We start from the raw sequence: 23,767 nt of genomic DNA on the forward strand, positions 1-23,767 counted from the left end.
CCAGGATTTTCCTTAATTCTAGGCTTGCAAAAAAGTAGATAATTCTCTTCAGCTCAGAAAACAGCCTTCCAGCTAATCTAGCCCAGAAGTTTGTCATTCAGCTATTACTGGGTTAACAGTAGTGACTAGACAGCTGTACTTCCATTTCTAGAAAATGTATCGTACTAGATAGAATGTCAGTGTTAAGTGTTTTGAGAAGCACAGAAAATTAAAAAGCAAAGAAACAAAAACCCAACCCTAAATCTAACCATATAAATTCAGTTCATAATGGTCATCATAGCGCAGATACATCGTCCACATACAATGCATATACAATAGCTGTCACAACTGCACATTAACATCTGATCTGTGGCTGGAAGTCAATAAAGAAGAGTTACCTAAAACCTCCTGGTCCAAGAATCCGATAGGAAAGTGAAAAGAACGCTGCTCCTTCCAGACAAGTCAGATGCTATAGATCACTCCTGTAAGCTACTAAAATCTACCTGCATCTATATAAGCACAATGGGCAACAAAAAAGCAATTTTAAGTGGGGAAATGCTTAATATCAACATTTTCACAATTAGAAGGCTAATTTATTCAACCTGTTTATTTAACTGTTGATGAGACCATGCTGTGAATTGCATCATGGATCTGATTTGGCTATAAAAATATCTGCATGGGGGTTCTTTCCCCCATTTTGCTTTCTTTGTTAAAGGCAGATCCTGATCTAATTTACTGTCCTTCCCATAAACACTTCAGTATGTACCACTGAGGGAGCAGCGGAGAAATGGAGCAGCAGAAAATGCCTTTACACAGCACTGCTGTTGAATGCTTTGTATTAGGAAACCATGACCTGAACCCTCCAGTTCAGGAATGCTGCCCCACACTCGGCCAAAAGCCCAGGGCTGACTGAGCCAAAATAACTTATCTCCTCATGAATTCTCAAACCCTGCTAATCCAGAAAGAGTAGGGAAAAAAAGGGATCAAAAATGGAAACATGAAAGGAGGTTTGTCCTCCTCCCCTAAAATGGAGGGGGGAGTTTTAAAACTTAAAAGCTGGAGGCCTTTTTTTTTTTGTTTGCTTAATGCTTAATAACCAGTATGCATTGCATTGGTATTACAACTGCCTTTTGTTTACTAAAATGTGATGACCACATAATAAACCCAGTTTTATTGTCACTTCCAGCCTGCTTCAGTGAGGGGGTGGGGGAAAGGACTGCAATTTAGTCTCCACAGCTCATCCATAGCTTTAGCTCAGCCTAGTATGGCAATAAAGGGATCCAGCTAGCACCATCCTGAAGAGCTGATAAGAACTGGGCTGAAATCATTAAAACTATCAACACAGGATGAGATGCATAAAGAAATGAGACAGAAGGGGAGAAAGGAAGACATCTCATAACAATGAGATGTTTATCTATAAAAAGTTGCCCACTTCAAAGCAGGAAGAGCTTCAACTCCTTGGTTACAAAAAAAAAAAAAAAAAAAGGAGCTTTTAATTAAAAGATCAGTCAAAGATTTTCCACAGTCTAGCAGCCTCAAAGAAACTATGTGTGGAGGAGGCTGAGAGTAATTTTAGCATGATTAGTCCATTCTTTAAACTCAACAAGGTTTTATGAAAGCAGCATTTCAAGACCTAGAAGATAAGGATGGTGGAAATATCCTCAGCCCCTCAAAGAACACTCTCTTCCCTTTTGATGCCTCCATCCTCACCAGCTTTTGCTCAGGAAAAAACTGGAGAAATACTATCAGAGCTTTGTGCCTCCCACCTTGGGGCACAAGTGTAAGTCTAGGACCGATGGATAATCAAATGGATACTCAGCTTCGGGTTAAGCAAAGTTACTGCCAGATACTATAGGAGGCCTGAAAAAACAATATGAATTATTTCTGTACATTGCTTTAGCCAGGTGAAAACAGGCTGTCTTCTGCACGCAACTTTCTACTACATGAAGGTTTAAAAACTCCTCTACTTTTTTGGAGCACTCCTTCCATTCAAGGAACGATACTTGCAGTTGGGGATAGATGTGACACCACTGCCTTATCCCTTTCAGCATCAGCACACCGGCATTATGGCTGATGTTACATGTTCTTGGGAACTAAAACCCACTTTTGTTTGGGCATGTAATTCTTTTATGCTTTTTTTGTTTGTTTTCTTGAACAAGTAAAATATTCTTTTTTCTACAGGCTGCAACTTAGCAACTATTGTATCACATTGCAGATGGATAACATCAGGGCTATTGCACTCTCGGCAAGCTGGTGATGTGAGCTTTTTCCAAGCAGAGAAAACCAGTCCCTGCAATGACTGGTGTTCATGGAAACCCAGTCTCATGCCCTCTTACCAGCTGTTAATTGTGACTAATGGACCTTGCTACTAAGCTGGTTCTGTTCTTCACAAGCATAGGGAATCACCTCTGCTTTATTTCAAGAATCATATGTTTAGATATAGTTTTGAAGGTCTTTCTCTCCCCTGTCTTGAAGGGAAGTAGGTTCCTGCCAACAAATTTATCATTATCTAGACCCTTTTAGGAAAAGCAAACATAATTACATGGTATTACAAGGATTTCTACACCTTCAGTGTAAATGCTACGATGTCAAAATCCAGAAGACCTTTAGAGTGTGAAAAACACAACACAATATCCTCCAGGTGCAGGGAAGAAACCATCTTTGCATTACTTTGCTCATATTAAACAGCTTTCTATCATTAGTACAGGATGGGATTTCTTCAGTCGGTTGGACTGGTCAGAGACAGTTCAAACAGTGATGATCAGGAAGACAGCATGCTCCGTTTTCACCATTTTTCTCTATGGCATTTCAAAAGCATCACCTTGGTGTGTTCATGTTTGCTTTACATAATCCTGTTAAAACAGCAGTGTATTAAGATGCTTTTGCACAAACCTATCTAAAGGAAACCATTAAGGTAAAAGGTAAAATGACCCTTTTACCTGTAAAAAGGTAAACAGGTCAAAATTAAAAGGTTGTCTTTTTTTGAAGTAGCCTTTATATTTTCAGATATCATCCTAGTTTAGAAATGGAGCAGATCATTGAAAGCAATCAAAACATAACTAATCACCATACAGCAAATAATCCTGAATATTGGTTACCAGTCCACCGAAATGCAAAAGGAAGGTCAAGGATAAACTACATTCCAGTACAGGAAGAAAGAACAGTCAGCCAACATAAGTAGTACGTCAAACAACTAACTGCACCCTGTCCCTAAAGCCCCTTTCCATACATTGGTAAGTATGACTTCCAGAGGTTACTGGTAAAATCCTTACTTGCTTCACTAGCATCCTGCTTTCACTGATGATTTTTAAGAGCACCAAAGCATCCATCAGGACAGGAATATGACAGGAAAATAACTGCTTACGGGACGTGGACACATTTCCTTAGTCCCTAATATTTTTGCTAAGCAAATGAACAAATTCCAATCAAGATAAAAACTACATAGTTCTTTCATCTTGGTAGCAAACAGAAAATTATATATACTTGTTTCAGCCAACACAACCCCTATGCGTGCTCAGAACTGGACTCTGCAAACTCCTGTTAGCCTTACATTTTCCCAAGGGTATATTTTTCCAGTTGTCAAAATCAAATATTCCCGCAAGAACTTTAAATGTAAATTTTGCTGTTAACAAAAATATAGAGCTTCTTTGCTGTGTGCTACACAGACTGATTAAAGAGGCAGAAAATTGCAGTTCTGATATAATTCTATAGCCTGAGAGAACTGACTGATGAGCACAGATCACACAGGGACAGAGCACTTTGCCTCAGAGCATACAATCTATATATATTGATGCTTATGGAAAAACATTACTGCTCCATGAAATACAATAGATGGAACATTCCAAAAGAGATCTGTGAACACATCTACTTTGGATTACAGGAAGAAAAAAGTTGATGCATGGAAAAATCTAGCAGTGTCTATTATTACCAGAGATCCTCAGTTTTAAATAATCTTTAATCATCATGCTCAAATTGCTTGGAGATACAGCACTGGAAAGTATAAAAAAATAATGAAAGTATCAAAGATTTGTCAACCTGCTAGTGGCAGTCTGCAAGAATCACAGAAAAATCAAATTAAGTCCTCTTTGAGCAATACAGTGCCAATGAAATCAGAGAAGTACTTTGCTTCAGTTTTACAATTTCATGTTGCTCTGGAAGCTACATTCCCCATGGAAATCGAGAGATTTTCTAAGAGTAAATTAATAAAATAGAGGAGGAACCGAAGAAAGAAAATATAAAAGAAATTACTTTGCTGAAATACCAGTAGGAGCTCCAAAACACAGGGCTGCTTCTGAACAAACTCTTGAATACCTCCAGGGCTCGGGAAGGTTTTGATGGGAAGACTAAGGTGCAATACTTGCTCAAATTTCTTTGGCTAGTCTTGTAACTTTAAGATCCTTAGGAGCCAAGTATAACCCCAAACAAAAAGTAGTAAGCTTTACTTTTTCTCCAAGGCCAGCATTAATCCCTTTCACCCTTTTCCCTCATTCAAGTAATTTAATACTCTGCCAGAATACACACAATCACAGCCATCCACTGGCTGTTTCCTTATCACTCTACCACTGTCAAGGCAATTGCAGCACATTAAATAAAACAATCGTCAAGAAACTTAGCTTTTACATTTACTATCACACTAGTGCTACTATTCATAGATCCTAAACCACCACCACCACTGGGGCAAAAGTATAGTCTGCAGAGCTCTAATCATAGGACAAGCTCTTGCTGACCAGCTCGTTCAGTTAGATTCCCAGCAGAAGCTCCCTGTCTTCGTCCAAGAATGGCTTTAATTTTCATCAACAAAACAATCTAACACAAATCAAAATGCATAAACCACATCCTGCTGCCTGCCATGCCCTAAAAGTTCTCCTTGTAAAAGCTTTGGTCCTGCCCACAGAGAAAGTACTCCCACTCAGCACATCCTCCCAGCCAACGCTGAAGACTGTTGTAGAGGCCCTTGCCTAAAGATAGGAAAACTTATTGAAGATTTCTTCCATTAATTTAGTATTCGTTGACCTCTCATCTTGGGATCAGGGGACCTCAGATTATCACTTAACTCTGCCTCAAACAGATAATTTCAGAGGCAGCAAGTTACTCACACTCATGACTAAATTCCTCTAGGAGGCCAGTCCAAATTGTGACATAGTCTCTTGGCTGTACTCATTTCACTGGCCGGCAGAGCAGAAGACTACTGCCATTTGACATCTGTTTGTCGGTATTTCTGAAATGATTTAATAATGTCAGTCCAGTCAAGTCATATCACAAGACTAATCAACAGAGCTGGCCCTAACTGGCCTTGGAAGAGAAGCTTAAGTCAAGTAAAAATTACCCTCCAGGGGAAAATAAACTTCTTCAATACCAGTTTAATCAGCAGTGTGTTACTACTCTGAAGAATGAGAGCATTTGTAAAACCCCCATGCAGGAATGACTCGTGGGAGGAAGAGGTGACTAAGAAATTAAACTATCCACTGGAGAGCAAATTGTGGTTTGTTGGCTCCACTGGGAAGAAAAGGTCTACGGCTCACTGCCCAAGCTCGAAGAGGACATGACTTGCCGTCGGTATTTCCATGAAAGCTGTTATGTGATTCATTAGCTTGCTGGCCCCTCTTTCCTCCCTCCCTTCCCCCCACATCATCATTAAACTCATCTGTTCTCTTGAGCTCTTGCTTGGCAGAAATTGTATGCTGACATATAACAGAGTTAAAATGAATGGCTCCCATGTTTAGAAGAAAGGAAGAGAAGCAGATGAAAGAGACTAAAGAGTACCCAGAAATAATCTGACTACAAAACCCAAGAAAAACAGAAATCACAAGAAATAATACATTTCTACAACAAGCTTTATCTTGAAAGTCTTGTATATTTTACGAACTATATTATCCTACACTGAAAAATCCCTTCCTCAAATATAAAATGAAGCCATCCCTAGGCCAGGACAGAAACAGACATAAGAAAACAGATCAATATTGGCTTAGCGTATGCCCTGACATTATATCCTCATCCGAGCCATGTAAGCATGTTTTACAAATAAGCACAGTCCCAAAAACAGTCTAACCCTTGGATAACCCCACCCATCACCTTGTTCCAACATTTCCCATTCAATTGGTTCTTTCAGGAAAGTTTTTGTATGTATTGAGTCATTTTTTCCACCTCTTCCCAAAGACATTTAACATCGCATCACCTGCAGATGTTTACAGGATAAACAAAACCCCACCATCACCGTGTCAACCAATGTCAAAAAAATCTTAGCACTCCTGTTCAAAAACACAGGCTGCCTCACTGTTTCCACAGCAAACTAATGTTTGAAAGGCTTTCTCTCAATAAATACAGTGCACTGGATAACACTGTACAACTCCCATGAAATGTTCCAACTATTTCACAGGTGCTCTGGCCCGTGTTTGTATATACTAATGCCTCCTTTAGCTTGGGGTAGCCAGTTTCAAAAGCAGAAAACTCTACTGACGAACTGCAGCAACATTCACTATTGTTTTACATCCTCTTCTGTACTATTTTATGGCTGTTTTCATTCTAAAACCTCCACATGCTTTATAAATATGAATATTCAGAGCACTTTGGTGTAGCAGGAAAAGTGACCACTTGCAAGCGGCAGAGTTTTGGCAAACAAGTGATGCAAGCTTAGGTCACACACCACAAAACAAAAGTTCTTACAAATTATTGTAAAACTAGTTTAAAACTTTAAATGAGAAGTCAGGAAACACCTATAGAATCTAACATGATTGCAAGCAATCTCCTCACATCCTTTCCAGATGCTCTTCTACTCTCAGCAACATGTAGATTAACTTAAAAAAGATGATACTGCGTGGTTACAGAGCCTTGTAAATTGTCTGTTTAAAACATACCTATTAGACACCAGCAATGGATTACTTAGCAAGAAAGATGCCACGTAGGCTGTCTCCCCTTCCTCTGTGTTCACGTATCCACAATCCCTTCCTCAACTAGTTCCATTTCTTTCCAATTTCCCTGCATTAACATGTTAACTTCAAACTGCTCAGCTTGGGGGCATTAATTTCCTTCCTGTTCCTTGACAGCACTGACCAGCCCACCCAGAACTAGGGGTTATTACAGCAGTATCTTTATATCCCGAATCTTGATTGTTAGGATCACTCACATGGGCACTGTCAGATTCTGAAAATGGTGCTTCTGGGACCTGTATTGCTTTATTTAGTTTTGAAACTAAAATATATCTTTGTCATAGAACTGCAGCTTTGTTAGCTAAAACCTATGCATTCCTATGTCCTGTTATTTCTATTTACACTTAACAGGAAAATCTGTTAAAGTACATCATGCTCTCATTAGTATATGAAAATAAGTGTTTTACTTTAGGTTATAACCTGTATCATAGAAGAGGCATTTTAAGGGCTTCCATGTCCAGTGACCCCAATAGGAGGAAGTGTTTTAAAAATCTGTCCCCAGTACCACAATATGGTAAGTTTGGGGTGAAAGACTTACACATGAACCATACAGTGCCCATAAAATTTCCTGAAAAGAAAAATAAGCAAGATGACCCTGAATATTATGCTTAGGGAAACAGGTCAAGATTTGATTGTCTGTAATTAAAGGTGGCTCATAAGCTACATCAATAAAGAGGCCTATTCCTGGGTTTTATTTTGTTTTTTCCAAAAGGACCAGACTTCGACTACTAGTTGTTCAAGATGTAGGTATGGCTAAATAAGAGTTGAATTAAGTTCACCCAAGCAGAAAAAAAGCCCAACATAGATACTTCCATGCATCGCATTCTAATGTGAAAAACAAGTTTTTGCATCCTAGTTGTCAGCAAGTCAACACAAATTCTGCTTCAGATGTCTCGATATTATCCTCTGACTTCCAAAGCCAGAGCACTCACACAACAAAGAATATGTTGTCAGAATTTATTTTGTCAGCAGGAATGTTCCTGACATTTTTTTCACGATTAAACAGTTTTAAGCATGTAGTTCAATACAAAATGGTCTGTTTTTCAGTCATATTCATACCTTACAAACATTGAGGACATTAAAACAAGGCTTAGTACAGCCTCCACTTAAAAACTGAGAATAATTTTACAACTGTTTAGGTGCAACAGAAGCATAACTCTTTCGCCTTCAATAAAAAAATAAAATAAATTACAGAACAAGAGAAAACAAAGGATGAAAGATTTTCGAAATGCACAGGGGGTCTGCACACTCATTTATCATCCACATTAATAGTAATAAGCTGTTCAAACCCCACCACTGGCCCTGCAAAACCAGTCAGTTTTCTCAAACTCCAATCAGAAGTTAGCAGTGTACTTTCCCGTGCCATTATCCACCTCTCCCTTAGTTTATTATCAGTACCATCTCTCTGCAAATGACAGTAACATGTTTAGTTACAGCCCAATTTCTGTAGCTGGCAGTGGCCAGTGAAACATTGATTTCAGGGGCTGGGGATGTAGGCAGATATGCTTTCCAGCCTAAAGTTTAACTTTCCCTTAGGGCAGCATTTCTTCTGGTGACTGGATACTGGCAGCTTTTGTGTTCTTCATTAGCCTGCTGATTAACGTACTGCTAGAGAGTTCTCCACTACACCTAACTGCTGCTCCAGCACTCACTGGCAGATCTATTGTGAGAGATCCTAGAGTAGTAATGCAGTGTTCTCTGCCTCTTGCTTTACCTCACAACACTTAGGAGATCAGGTACATATGTATTTGCTTTTAAAACAAACCTACATACCTAATCCAAAATTACAAAAAAACCCTGCTCAAGCAGTAACAACTTTAATGGAATTTAGTGAATGAAATTCCCATGGTAACAGTAAGAGTGCCAGGAAATACAACTGATTCCAGTTTTCTGTACATTAGAGGGTTCTAAACTCGAACAGAAACTAAGAAATAAACAGCAGAAATCAGTGAGTTTATTCCTTCCCACCCCCCGCGCCCCCTTCAGCATTTGAGAAACAAGCAAAATAGAAAGGCAACCAAAACAGTGCCACAGCACCAGGAACAAATTGCCAGCTTTCCTAGCATCCAGCGTAGACATTTAGCGCAAGCAGAATTAGATATACCTGATACTAGCTTAGTCTTCTATAAAACCTGCTACCGATTAACATGCAGAGCACTACACTTCTGAAAGGACAATGGTGGGAAGACCTTCCACAAAGGCATCATTTTAAATTCTAAGGCCTGGAAAATTTCAGGCCTCAGGCCATGAACAATGGTGAAGGCTAGCACAGCCAAACTGCAGATCCTGACAAGTTGTATATACATCACTAGATAAGCTTTGTAACTTTTTAGCTGCATCATGCAGACTATGTAAAATAATACGTCAGGCAATAAGGGTCCCTCCCTTGTAGGCATTCTGTTCCAACCAGCAAAGGATTTCTTTCAGTAAAGCTTCCCTAAGGACGGTGCTTGTGATCTCTGCTACGGAGCAGTAACGAACAGCATTTACAAGGCACAAGGTAAACAACAGTGATTTCTAGCAGGCTCGAAGCCATCAGCATTAGCTGTGACAACAGCCTCTGTTTCCGCTCAGTGGGACACGGCGGTTAAAACCTCCCCACCTCCCCCCCCCCCCCCCCCCGAGAACAAAACCCCATGCCCTGCAGTAACAGCCCCGGCATTTCGCACGGTCTCTACAGACCTTGGTCGTGCTCCTCCACTCGCCCAGGCTGGTTGCCCATCTTCGGTCACTCCCCCGGCTCTTCCCCGAGCTCCTCTAGGACCCCGGCGCCCCGCTCATGCTCGGTGTCAGAGGCGGACCTGCCTCTATCTGCTTTTAACGTCTACGCTTCGGCCAACTTAAAAAGGGAGAAAGAAGTCAGCTCCTTCCTAGTTCCTGGCACCAGGAACAGAGCCTGCTGCTCATGCTGAAGCAGCTGTGGCTCTCCCTCCTACCTCATTACAATATTATGCACTGAAGGCCGGCCTGTGCAGTAAATTAGCTGCCTGACTGCTGGAATAAAAGGAGGGGGAGAAAGGGAGGCAGAGAAAGAGCGAGCGAGCTCGCAGAGAAAGGAGGAGTGACTCAACGAGCAGGGTAAGCCACCCAGGGGCAGCCAGCGCAAACTGCAGGCGGTGCAGAGAGAGGCACTGATGGCATCAAGGCGCCCTGAAGCAGGACCCGAGCTCCACCAGAGACAGCAACTCAGCTTGGCGACTTGAGCGGAGCTTCAGTGCCCCAAGGCCGCCGCGGCTGCAGAGGGGCGAAGCGCCGGAGAGCTGTTTCTAGGCCGTCCGGCAGTAAACTTCACAACAAAATACTGAAATGCAGCTGGGAAGGATAAAGGGCAGAAGGAGCCTCAGTGAAGACAAGCACAGCCAAATGCCTCCAAAGCAAAGCCAAAATTCATGTTGCCCTCGGTTCACAACACCCAAAGCATGCTTACCATGGAGCAAACACCCTGCCCACAGATCTCAGTACGCTTATGCATCTGGTTAAGGTCAGCTCTTAACTAAGCTGTCACAAGAATTAGGGAACCAAGTTTCAGAAATGCTCAGCATCTTCTGAAAGCTTAAGATACTTTAAAGATACTGAGATGGAGATTGAACTCTGAAAACCTTATTGTGACTGTGAGCACAAGCCCCTTTGAAAAGTCCTGTCTATCAGATATGTTCCAATATCCTCTGGGGCTGTTCCTGGGTGAGCTTGAGCATCCCCAGCCCTTCTTAGCCTCAAGTGGTGCTGAGAACAGGCAGCACACTGCACACCCACATTATGAAAGCAATGTGCAGGGTACACTGAATACTATTAAAACCTAGGGGGTTTTTTGTTGTTGAAGTAAGGACCTGGTGTTTTATTATTCGTAAAAATTACTACAGCAATTTCCAAAATTCCCCTCATGCTAGCTCCTCACAAGCACTGGAAAAAGCCACCACCAAACCTGATAGCCACTACTACATTTAGAAGCTGCAACCACAAATATGATCTACATACTGTATCTCTATCATCCATGCTTTTGACTGTGACTTGTGCAAGAGCAGCTGCATGAGGCAGGCCTATCCACAGAGGCTGACCAACAGCCAACCTTTCAAAAAAAGAAGTCTAGATACCCCTTTGCTAATGGAGTCATGACATAGATGGGGAACAACACCGAATGACTTCAGTAATCAGTTTCTATTACATGGATAATTAACAGAATCATCATCTTAAAGTCTTGGTTTCAAGAAGAGGGTTAAAAACACATTCAGAAATAATAAACTAACAGTGTCCTAGGCTCAAAATAGATTAACTTCTGTACGTTTCATTTTCAGTCAAGCTAGCTGTGAATCCATCGTTTCAAATAAAAAAAATATCTGGAGATCATTCAATACAAGAGAAACAGAATTTTGCTAACATTTCAATATAACAGGGTGACTTAGTTGTCAGTCTTAAGTTCTTCATTGTTCTTGCTCTGACACTGTATGGTTGAAGCTAAGTTTTTGTATATCTGTCCATATTTGGATGACATTAAACAACTCCTGTCTACTTCTATCTTATGACATGCCAAGTGTAAAACACTTTAATGAATGAACTATATATGTTCTGCAAAAAATGGTCATTGAGAGTACATTCTTTGTCTAAAAGTCATCTTACAATCTCTTAAACCTTGTATCTTATTAGGATAGGTATTCAGCTTGCCCTTCTCAAAGGTACAGACACAAAAGTCCTCCAACTGCTGTTGAAACATATTTCCAAGACGAAGAGGTTTTCTTCTATTATAGACTAAAGAGTGACTCCTGCTTTTCTTCCAAAGGATTCAGCAGCAGGATTGGGTTAGCCCAGATAATCTTTTGGATTGGTAAATCCTAACACTGAGCATTTATTATTACAATGCCTGCTTTCTATTTCTGCAACACAAAAAGTTATATAGTGTAACAGGGTCCCAGGACTCCAGGCTTGCACCCATACTGTAATTACAGGATGTAATCACTGAGTCAGAGCAAACCCCTGAAATGCCAACACTGTAGAAGAGTCATGACTAGAAGGAACTAATCTGTTATTTTTGACAGTGGCACGAAACGTAAGTCAGAACATTCTAACACCATGATAGGGAGAGTGATGTCAGGAGAAAGACTTCTAGCCCAAGTCCACAGAGAAAGGTCAGGTATGAATTTTAAAAATACAGTTATATCCTGAGCTGAAGTCATAAAAGATTACTGCTTATGGAGCTTGCAGCTCAAACTGAGGAAAAAGAAAGAGGAATAATGGCAAGCATGATTTCTAGCATGGTGACTAGTAACAGATTATGACAGATGCATGGCTAAACCTTTAGGCAACTATTTATTATTTGAATATTTTACATTATTTTCCCTTCCTCCTCAATAATAGATACAAAAATGAATGAATGAACAATTTCATATCTATACAGCATATTAGCTGGTTTCTTCCTAGGCATGAAGCTTGACTCATTCCTTTGCACTATTCACTGCCAATAAAACCCCCCAAACACCCGTTTTCTGTATAGTGAAAATGGGAATTTATTACTCAAGGTGACATACATAATTCTTTTAACTCGCTAGTCAAATGACAGGACTCACTTGCCAGGCATAACCTTTCCTCACATCCTACTCTTAGAACACAGCAAGTTAATTAGCATGACTGCTGTTCAAATTGTAATCCACGTTAAAAGAAAAAGCATGAAGCCGCCACAGAATGATGCCAAATTTGCAGTGGCCAGATAGCTGACAGTCTCTTCAGAAGGCTAAGGTCTCAAGAAGTTACAGATGCTGAGCAGGACTTCCAGAGGCTGGACCTTCCATCCAAGACTGAACTAAATTGAATGGGCCCTAAGAGTAGGCCACTGACTATCAATACCAGTGTTCACACTATTATGTTCTACTTCTTCCATTAATGCTAAATATTTTACAGGCACTGAGTACATAATGTAGCGGAGAAAAGAAACCTAGAGATGTGTGTATCACGTACAGCAGTGGACTTCAAAGGATTAGGAATATAATATCTACATTGGAACCCAGAGCAAATGTATTTTTAACTATGCTAAACCAAATTTTTTTGGTTGTGATGATACTGGGTGAGGTCATAGTTAAGTTCATGGTACAGAACTCCAGCCATCGAGGAACCCATCTGAGATGTAGCTGTCAAGCCCTCCCTCTTACTTTACAGTATTACAATCTAATGTAAGCCAAAAGCTGCTGAAAAAAACAGTGGGGGAAAAAAATAACACAAGGAATGCCAAGCCCTCTCCTGATATGCATAGTTGTCAGACCAGGCCAGCTTCGCGTTCCTTTCTTCCGCTCCCTCCCATTCTTTAAGTGCAAACACAATGGCACTCTGCCAAGGCATTCTGGCTGTGATACATTTAGGCCTAAAGAATTTGTGCTGAGGATCATTTCTCTTCAAACCAGTTGAAGGAAAGCTGATAATTAACCTAGGCCTGGTAGTCAACACAACCTTGTGTTGACTTTTCCGAACAACTTCACTAAGGAAGCCTGAAAAGGAATGAAAACAAATTGAGAGATCATAGATTTGTACTATTCCTGGACCATCCAGGCATGCTCCCCTTTCTGTTTAGGTATCCCTAGCAAGGCTTTTGTGATCACCACAGTTTGCTTACAGCTGTAATGGATCTTCCCTATACATGTTGGCTTGAGCCAATTAACTGTCAATGATTTAATGAGTCAAGTCATTACAGACTTCAAGATTTAGCATTTCGGTATCTCTACCGCACACTGAATCCTCTTAACTGGCTCAGGTCCCAGGGTGGTAAACATGTGCCAATGAAGTCATTCTCAGGGGAATATACAACAGAGAAAAGGGTCTCTATTTCAAAGATCGTTTTAACCAGAAGTTGCATGCAAAATCTTAGAAAAGAGATTGTAAATTGTGCAGTAGATTAGGACAGTAAAAACTGAAAAAGGTACATGCTGCAATGTTGTCAGCAGAAGTTAATTCTTACTTGTTTAATAATGCCACATAACTGCAGACAGCCTGCGAATGCCTCTCAAACAAACTGTTCTCCTTAACAGGATCAGCTATCAGAAATCCCAGCAGTCACTAAAATGCATTGCTCTCACTCCATTCCTGGTTATGGAAAAAGCTTCATACAATACAGCCAACAACAGAACAAAAGAATAATTACGGGAGTCAACCTCTATATGTTACCTTCAGAACATCCACGGACAGCTATCTCTAGTTTAAGGCATCATGGGACTGAGATCTTGAGCCAACAGATATCAGACTTGAATGATAAGACCACTGCCATTATTTCATTAAGGAACTAGTGAGCGCCTTCTGCCCTACTGGAATAAGTAACTTTTCTGACTAAAATATCCTACCAGAGTGTAACATATTTATCAAAGGGGAAAAAGAATCCTAGAGAATAGTCCTGTGAAGCAGCGCCCATTCCAAGCCATTCTGAGATGGAGAACTATCCCTGGGTTACAGAAAGAAAAAGCAAAGATTAGAACAACATGAAAATTTAACATGGCAAACAACATACAGGAACTTTTTCAGCAAAGGCATCAAAAGTAAATATACATATTTGAGTATATGCAAGCTATCACAAGGGAAAAAATAATTATAAGAAGAAATAAGAAACTTGACAAGTAGCTGCCATAAACTAAATCTGGAATGCCAAATTTGATCTACCTCAATTCATGAGCTGTCCCCTTCAGAGGTTAGTGAGTGAAAACTTCTAAAATGGTGCTGAAACTTGGACTGCTTGATACCTGGGGAAATCACAGATAGAGGGAATAGTTTGCTACATAATGTCAGAGAAGTTAAGGTTCAGATTCACATCTGCACCAGTATGTTACAAACAATCATGTAGCTATTTACAGATGTGCATCGATGTCAATATGCATATCCAGCTACGCGTAGAACCATGGATGTAAACGTAGACATACACTCCCACATTGTTTTGCATGTTAAATTCCTGCAGTACTTCTTGCCTATTTGAATGACATCTTGACAAAGCAATTTTTTTTGAGTCTTCCTTTCTGTTTTGTATCAGTTCTGGAGCTAGAATCTCTTTTCCTTGATAAGAAAGAATAATTATGCAAGAGATGTCGTGTACCTGGAAAGGGTAGCAAAGCACAACTACCTTTCCAGATGAAGTTTAAAAGTGTATTTATTGTTCCTGGGAAACCCCAGATAAGATCAGTCATTTGGTTTCCAGTGAAGTCTTGTGGAACAGAACGTACCAATCTCATTAGTGTCTCTCACACTTGTCTCCATCTTTCACAAGAAAAATGAGACAGTAACGAGTCTGAATGCAAAGTGCAGCAACCTTTCTGCAAACCTATAGTGGTCCTTTGACATGACAGATCACAAAAAGCAGGCCCTGTCAAAAACTGATGTATGGGAGAGTAAAAGGACCCCAAGGTCAGAGAGCTGTCCTTCAAAAGAAATCACTTTCCTTTTTCCTATTCTAATTGGGGTGCATTAGCATCTTATGAAGAACTAAACTGACAATTAGGTTTTTTCCAAGGATTTTTTTTCAGAAAGCTTTTATTAAAAAAAAAACAAACACACCAAAACCCAACAAAACCCCAACAACTTTCCTTGAATTTTCTGACCATGTAGAGAAGGCTTATGGTCTGGATTAGCTGCACAATAACCTAAACTATTACCCCACATCAGAAAGTGACAAACACTTGCCAAGCAGAGAAGTCAGCAGAACGATAAATTTCATACAGTCCATATATTATTGTCAAACAGGAATCTTGAAATGACAAGTCTATAAAATGTGCAGGAAGCTCTGAAATCTGTAGTCTGCCCACATTTTCAATTTTGATGGGAGGGAAGCATACCTAATGACTGATCTGATGTAATACCATATACCAGTCTCCTGTCTAAAATCAGCCACAGCTGAACTTGCTCAAGTTTCACAAGTGATACTCATACTTTCCCAGTACTAACACCAACACTGGTAGTGGTCAGTTGGCCTTATTTAAAGCCTCTCCTTTCTCAATATCATATCAACACAAAAAGCCACAAGCAACTGTTTTAGAGGGAAATAAAGATTTTTCTTTTCACATAAACTACATGGCAAAACAGTGATGGACAAATGGACTTATGGTATGTGCTCTACTAGAGCTGGGAAGGAACTGCAGATATATAGGTATCATATTTAGCCATTGGGACGTTAAATCTGACAACTGGGAATGGATCAGAGTGACAACTCACAGAAAAACCCATCAAAACAGAGACCCTCCTTACTGGAGCTGAACGTTGCTCAAACCAAACTGTTCCACAACAGAATATAATCTTCAGGTCCTTCTATAGCCTTCACTGATTATGCCAGATTTCTTTGTATTACTGGCTTATTACAACAGCATGCTTTCTACAGCTTCATTTCTGATGCTGGCAATGTTCCATGCTGGGATCAGTAGCTTTTGTCCAGGTCACCCACAGAGTTCAGAGCCTTGATGCTAGATGCCTAAGAGATAATTGAAACCCTCTGTATCTTTTGAGTTTACCTCTATACTTCTCCTGTACTGGCACTGTCTCCAACTACTGACGTTAATCAGCTCAGCAGGCACACACAGAAAGCAACACACTTTTGTTGCTTTGGCTGAAAAGGTGTGCAAATTATTGATTTTCCCATTTGATGCATAAAAATAAACGGCCATTTCTGATGGAATATGGGATGATGCAGTAGGCCATCCCTCGCATTCCTGCTGGCATCTTGGCTTCTCCTAGCCTCCAGAGATTTAACACGTCCCACTATCACTGCAAGAAGGTACAGCACCCATCTTCTAACATGGTTTGAGCTTTACAGAGATCCTAAGCTTGTCCGTAAAATACCCAGAATTTCTATAAAAATTAAAGTAAGGTGATTATAGCATTGTTATTGGCAGTTTCCTACTGTTTCTGAGGCAAATTCAATAGGTCTATATAGATTTAGACTTTACTTTGGAATAAAGAAATAAGCTGATGAAGCAGCCTGACAAAACAAAGTACAGCTATGTGTTACTTACATTTCCAGGATAACTGATACTTCACAGTGGAGCTGGCAGAGCTCAATATAAAAATCAATATATTTCTGAGAAATGGGGTTGCCTGAAGTATTCTGAATGCTTTTGGATTATGTGCTCACAGCCCAGCACAGTCACACACCCTGCTGTAACTCTTTTCTGATGTCCAGCATACAATTCGTTGGGGTTTTTTTGTTCTTGTCAAACCTGACAGTGCTGCTGGCACTGAAATAACATCAAGGAAGCACATGAACATGATTAAACTAGACAGCCTTAAGGGAAATTTTCAGAAAGTGCTTGAATTGGGAGTTTGTAGGGAACAAGTGACAGAACTGAGAGCAAGGGTTTGGAATGACTTCTAGGATCCACTGAACAAGTAATTTCACCCATCTAAACCTCAATTTTTCCATTTGCATACCAGTATTATCATGTGGTGCTCTCCCTGAGAAATATATGATCACATAAGAAGCTTTGCAATTCTCTGTGAAATTGCATTATTTAGGGTTATCTGGTTTGCAAACCTTGAAGGATCAGAATCTGAAAAATCACCAATTTCCCATAAGCCTGAATCTTAAGAAGAGAGTCCTAGTTTCTCATGAAGATATAAATTCCTCTATTAAAATATTTTAAAATAACTTATTTACTATATGTCTTCATAGACTGGATGGCTTTACAAGGGCATGTATTAAAATAAACATTTTTCAGAATTAGTGACCTCTTCCCTCCTGTTTGCAATTTTTCCAGCTCTTTTTCATCTACTGAAACATTAAAAGCAGCGCAAGTGCTCTGTAAGTTTGGTTTTAACGTAAAACCAAATTGCTACTTCAGGACAGTACATGGAAAGACTGTGGATAAGGAAGTTGAACCCAAGACATTTATTTCTCCTTGCATGTAATTTCCCATTACTTGGGATTTCAAAACTGCCAAGCAGTTACAAAGCCAAACATCACAGCACAGAACTTCCAGCCAGAATCCATCTCCAGTTCCATTTGCTCAACTCCACTTGCCAAGAATGGATACACGAGATTGGCCTCATCTCCCTTTAAGTTGCTTGTAATTTACTGTGTTACCTTCCAACAAGGCAGACAGGGTTAGTCATGTCAGCAAAAAGCTAGAATAAGTAACCTAAACTCCACCAAGGGCAGCATACAAACAAGCCTATCTAAACAGGCAATCTTTATGTCCATTATTTATTATCTGTAGCATTTGGAACATATGCTGTTGCTCAAGGTCATCACACAAGTGTTGGACAGTCACACCCAAAGAAGAAAGAACCCTAAGCTTTTTTGTTTCCATACCTTTCTTTTCATTTCTCTTACACAATACTGTAATACCAACTGAGTAGCACCAGACTGTAGCTGGAACCGATATACTATCACTTCAGTAAAATAATCAAATTGCTCACTTGAATAGCAGACAAAGAAAGCCCAATCTAAAAAGTATAAACAAGGAGGGGAAAGACATGATGCCTGTTGTTGAGACATGAAAGAAAAATGCAGAATTGATGAAGGCAATCAAAGAAGCCAAAGAATGTGGTTTCAGGACAAAATTTCAAGATTTACACGTTGGCTATGTACACAAACATCTGCATTTCCTAGCTACAGGAATGTCCTTACTTGGATTAGCTCCACAGTCAGCATTGCACTGTAGCCTTGATCACAATCTGATACTACTTCGGATGCCATTTCAACAAAATATAGCAGCTGAAAGTGTTCTCTCATTTTCTGCTTATGTTCCCAGGAACATGTTGTGCCCTCTGTCATATGTGATTTTTAGTTTTCCTCTTAGCAACAATATACAATATTATGTCTATTGGTATTTTTCTTGTAGTGTGACAATCTAAAAGTAACATTCAGCTTTGTAACCTTGCTCACTAATATCTAGCACTTTTCAGTGGCCACAATAGTGACACATTCTCAGAACACAGCTAGATTTTCAAGCACCACTGTGAAAATTAAGATATGTAAGACACAAGTCTTCTTGTATACATACCTGTAATAGCCACCATAAGACCTGGGACAGTTCTCTCTAGGTCAAAAGGAATTTTAGAGGGGTAAAACACATATTCTTAGTATTCACACTATATACATAGCTCCACACTTTGACTCTTTTCACTTAGTACTAGTATTCCTATTAATACTTCTACAAATGCTGATACAAAGCAACATATGAGGTCAGATCTAACTATGTAATTTAAATTGGCAAAACAAATCTCAAATGTAACTTGGCCTCCCATAAACCATTTTAGCCTTTGTATTTAAGGTAGTCATCATCATAGATCTTATTCCTCCTCCAATCCCAGTTATTATACGTGCATGCAGAAGGGGGCTCTCTATTCCAGTGCTAGTATTTTTGTATCTGGCATATGTATTCCATTCTGGACTCCCTGCAGTGCTGTTTCCCTGGCTGCATTCCCGGGATCTTGTGCTGCATCATCCATACAGGTTCTCTTCTCCCTGTGTTACTCCTCCCAAGTATCTCTTGCCAGCATCATGCCTCTTTATTGGCTGGTGAATCTCAAATGCCTTTGGATATGACTAGTCACTATTAAATTTGAGGATTTACACACCAATTAACCACAGAACAGGATCTGTCCTTGGGTTACGGTGAAGCATTTATGCTGTTACAAGATGCATCATTTTCTTTCAAGGGTGGGAGGAAGTACATAAAGAATTTAAATATTTTTTTTTTTTAATTTTTCAGCAATCCCTTTCTGGTTAGTAACATTTTTCGTTACACTGCCAAACCCTGCAGAGGCTGTGACAAATAGGGAGGTCATGGTCAAATTTAATAAGATCTCACATTCCCTTGGAAATGCCACCAGGGAGCAGACAAAAGCAAGCATTTGCTGAGCTCCTGGGGGAAAGCAGAGCGTTTGCACAGAAGCCCTTGGTATGCAGATGGTGTTGCTGCCTTTAGAAACAGGCTTAGATTTGCAACCAACGGGAACAAGCTGATGGGGCTAACACAAGAGGGGAGAGAGCATGCCACGCTGTAGCTTAGGAGCACAAGCTGTACGTGAAGATGCTAGGGCTGGCTCTTCGTTCTCGCGTCTCTGCGGCGCCCCAGGAGCTGCAGGGTAACCGCTCTGCTCACCCGGCAGAAGGAGAGGGGAGGATGCTGTTGATAACGCTATGAAAACTTAAAGCAGAAAGGTTTCACACTAACTGACAGCTCTGCGGGACAGCGGGCTGCGCACCTCCGCCGCGGGGGCAGCGCGGGCCGCCGGCGCCACCGCGTGGCCGCTCGGGGCCGGCCCACCCCGCAGGGTCCCCCTTCGCACTCCTGGCTGGGGGGTGTAGGATGCAGCGAAAGGCCAGTCTGCAAGGCACCGTACGTCTCGTCCTACAGGCTGAAGATTATAGCGGGTCAGTTATAGCTGTGCTACCAGGGGTGGCAAGGAAATCTCAGCTAGTATCTCGGTAAATAAACCAAGCGACGCTCAGAGCACATCTCAGATCGAGTAGGCTGTCTTCCAGAATCTTTGTATCTACCTGTGCTGGGCTTCAGTCGACTCTCTGCAAGCTCAGAAATGGCTCCTGTTGTAATAGTCTTCTTCAGTCTAGAGACTCCAGAAGCTGCTGTCACCCCCGGTTTTGTAAGCATGTCATCGCTGCTTGCCCTCTTCAGCTGCAACAGAGATGGTGAGCAACCAGAAGATTAAGACCTTGAATATTCCCATCAAGTAGTCCAAAATGTAAGGTTCCTGGGAGAAAAGGAACATTGCCATAAAGTAACCCAATGGGAATATTGGTTTGATAACCCTATTAAATAATGTATTAATTTTTGTATTTGTTTCACATTCTAGATTTTGGTGGGTTAACAGATAATACTGTTTCAACAGTGAAGAATGAAAATGGGAAAGACCATTCGAATAAGCAAATAATTCAAAGGCAGGGAGAAAATAGTTTACAGGAGCAGACTACTGGCAACTCAAAACTTCTCAGATCTTGCTCTGAACAGCTTCATCGTATTTCCTCACCAGTTTACATTTAGTCAGGCATTTGGACCTGTACAGATACGTGCCAGTTGCAGAACCTAACACACTGAGTAGGTCAAAGCAGCAAATAACTGGCCCTTTACCTATCTACCAAAAAAAGAGCCTAAAAGGATCTGCTGGTTCTTGTCTCTCCACTCAGGACCATGCAGTTTTGCCCCAATGGTGACCTTAGAATCTCAGGCTGCCACAATAAAATGCAAGCGCGGCCAGTGCAAGATCTAACGCAATTATCAATTGGAAAACCCTTATCTTAAACATGGTATGATTTCAGCTATTTTACCTTCCTTGTTTATTGAAAAGCAACGAGTAAAGATGGCCAATGAGCTCATGACGGGACCTAATGCTATTTGTTTCACTAGGGACTGTAGGACTCAGCAGAAGAGAAATGGAAAAGTCTGTTCACAAGAAAGCATTTTGTTCATGTGACCACCAAGGAAATCATTCTCAGCAAAAAGCGCATTGGTTTTCAGAATAGCTAAGCTGCAGAGTTCTATAAAGATTAACACTGATATGTTTCATAAGCTTGGAAGAAGGTAAACTGTTTGCTTTACAGGGTATTTTACAGTATATTTTTTTAAAAAAAAATATTAGCAGATCTAACTACAATTTACTTAGCTTTATTGTATGTGAGAAAGGAAGGGTCCATTGTTATGTGATCTTTTTTGGGAGGGAGATTTTTGGTACAGCAAATTACTCTAAACACGTGCTCAAGAAATCCATGCAATACAAGCACAATGAACTTAGGATTCAAGGAGAAACACTAAAATTATGTTGCTTTAACAAGCAGAAGTAGCAATTTATCTCAGAACTTTGGTCAGATGCTTTCCCAGTTGTGTGCCTGTAACAGCCTATGCACCTCTAATAACAGCCTCTAATTTCAGGAAAAATACTTTAAACATTTTAAGAGACCAATGTTCTGAAAAGTCTCTCTAAAGCAGTATTTTTTCTATCCTTTTGAGTTTGCGGACACAAACTTTTTCACAAATCAAAACCCACTTCCTTTGAAGTTGTCCAGTGATACCCAGGAGGGGGCCATGAACCACAGGCTGAAAACCACTGCTCAGGTTAAAAGAGATAACACAGGCAGTACTCTCTCTATTTAGTGGTTCCCAAATGTAAAATATTTAAGCAAAATGAAGTCTCTCAACTCCAATTCTTTCTCCCTTTCATCTCCTCCTCTGACGAAGTCTGTGGTTTCCTGGATCCTGCAAGCACATAAGTTTCAATAGCTGAAATGTTGATCTGCTCCAGGATACCAAACAGCTAACGTTTTGCCTTCTGGCAGAGGTTTTGTCAGCTCACTCTTAGAAGCAGAACGGAACAATCTGACTTTCTGACCTTTAGAGACTTCTTCAGTCTCTCTAAAGTAATTTCTTCAATGTGCCCTCTTTACAGCATCAACTACAGTGCCTTTTTCTACCCCATTTCTTTAAGGAAACCACTTTGATAATCTTGGATTTGCAAATTATGAACAACTGGAAGGTATCTGCTGTAATTAGAAAGAAAACCCTCTACATTTCACACAATATACAAATTAATCATATCAGATTTCCTGATTAGCCTCTTTGGTAGCATTCCTTCAGAGATGCTTGCCTCAGCCAATGATGAACAATGATGAACATAACCTGCCTGGAGCATTAGACTGAAATATCTTATAGGTAACGATGCTCAAATCTTCTAGGAGTTTTAGATCTCCTCTGGATTAAAATGCTGTACCATGTTACATATTGTTTACTGAACTTTACTATTGGAAACAGTTACAACCAGGAAGCCCATGGTCTATTTTTCAGCACTGGTATCTTGGTCTGTATGTGGACGACAAGGTTATTTTTGTTTGCTGGCTGCAAGGGTACAGATGCAACAGCATTTTCAGGTATATTACTCCATTTTCTTAAAAACACTACTTCAACAGAAGTTTCTGTTATTTTTGAAAAATAACTACAGAAAGATAGGATTCATAAAATGTGTTTGTTCCACTGCAAATAATATTTTATTATTATATTTTGCCTTGAAGGAAGACAGGCACAGATTTTTAGGAATTCCGGAGATCCATTAATCGATCTCTTCCAATTTCTTTAGATGTGTAACAATCAGTTGAACTAAGAATTTGCCATTTACTTTTCTCCATCTTAAAGTTAAGGCAATTCCCTCACACAAAGTGTAAGAGAACCCACTCATACCTTGTACAGATGCAGTGTCTCCACCATCACATGCAAAGCATTTTCAGAAGTGTGCATCAGTCTAAAATACAACACAATTATAATACCTCTATGCTTAATACGGTGGTCAACCCCACTCCCAAGTCTCAGGGTGCAGTGATGTTCCAGGACTAAACCAAAATTTTAATGTGGAACAAGGCGACAATGCTTGCACGGTCCCTACTGGTTAGTACCTTGCTGAGCCGAGATTCAAAGGCAAGTGAAGTTGAGGACTTGGATGTCTTCATTCCTGTTGAGGTGGTGGAAAGCGATTTTCCTCTGTCAACACCATGACTCCCTTGTTTTGCCACTGCAGTCCAAGGCCTGGCAGTACTCTTCATTTTCTTCTCAAATAACACAGTCTACAGATCCTAAAAAAAAAAAAATAATACAGTTTTTTTATATATATATGTATACACACAAAAATATATAAACTGTCTTTGCATTATCTGAAAAAGAGCAACAGAGATATCTGACATCAGTTTAAAGGGCTGAAAAGGCCATGCTAAACTTTATTCCCTCTTATACACATCAAAACTCAGCCTAGAGAATCCTTCAGAGCAGGCTGCAGCCACTTGTATTTTTCATACTAACTGGGAACAAGAAACACCATAAAGGAACACTGACTTGGTTGGACTGTGTAAGTCAGAGATCTCTATCAACCACAACACAATACCTGCGAATGCTGAAGCACACTGAAAGAGT

General features: G+C 40.3%; 1 protein-coding gene across 6 annotated transcripts in view; it reads right to left on the bottom strand.

Moving 5' to 3' along the window:
• SPECC1 (sperm antigen with calponin homology and coiled-coil domains 1) overlaps positions 1–23,767 on the bottom strand; it is an 89,241-nt gene that overhangs the window by 54,693 nt on the left and 10,781 nt on the right. For 5 of the 6 annotated variants that reach the window (XR_008820689.1, XM_056331128.1, XM_056331118.1 and 2 more), the window contains 2 exons: positions 23,257–23,433; positions 20,359–20,494 (listed from right to left, as the gene is read on the bottom strand). Coding sequence is in view for 5 of the 6 variants with exons in the window: in XM_056331128.1 (XP_056187103.1) it covers positions 20,359–20,494; positions 23,257–23,403 (283 nt within the window). In the remaining variant the exon portion in view is untranslated. Of the gene's footprint in view, positions 1–9,587; positions 9,745–9,841; positions 9,947–20,358; positions 20,495–23,256; positions 23,434–23,767 lie in introns of those variants that run through there. The other variant, XM_056331147.1, reaches the window with a different exon arrangement.

Source organism: Falco biarmicus, chromosome 1 (genome assembly GCF_023638135.1).
Source record: "Falco biarmicus isolate bFalBia1 chromosome 1, bFalBia1.pri, whole genome shotgun sequence".
NCBI lineage: Eukaryota > Metazoa > Chordata > Aves > Falconiformes > Falconidae > Falco > Falco biarmicus.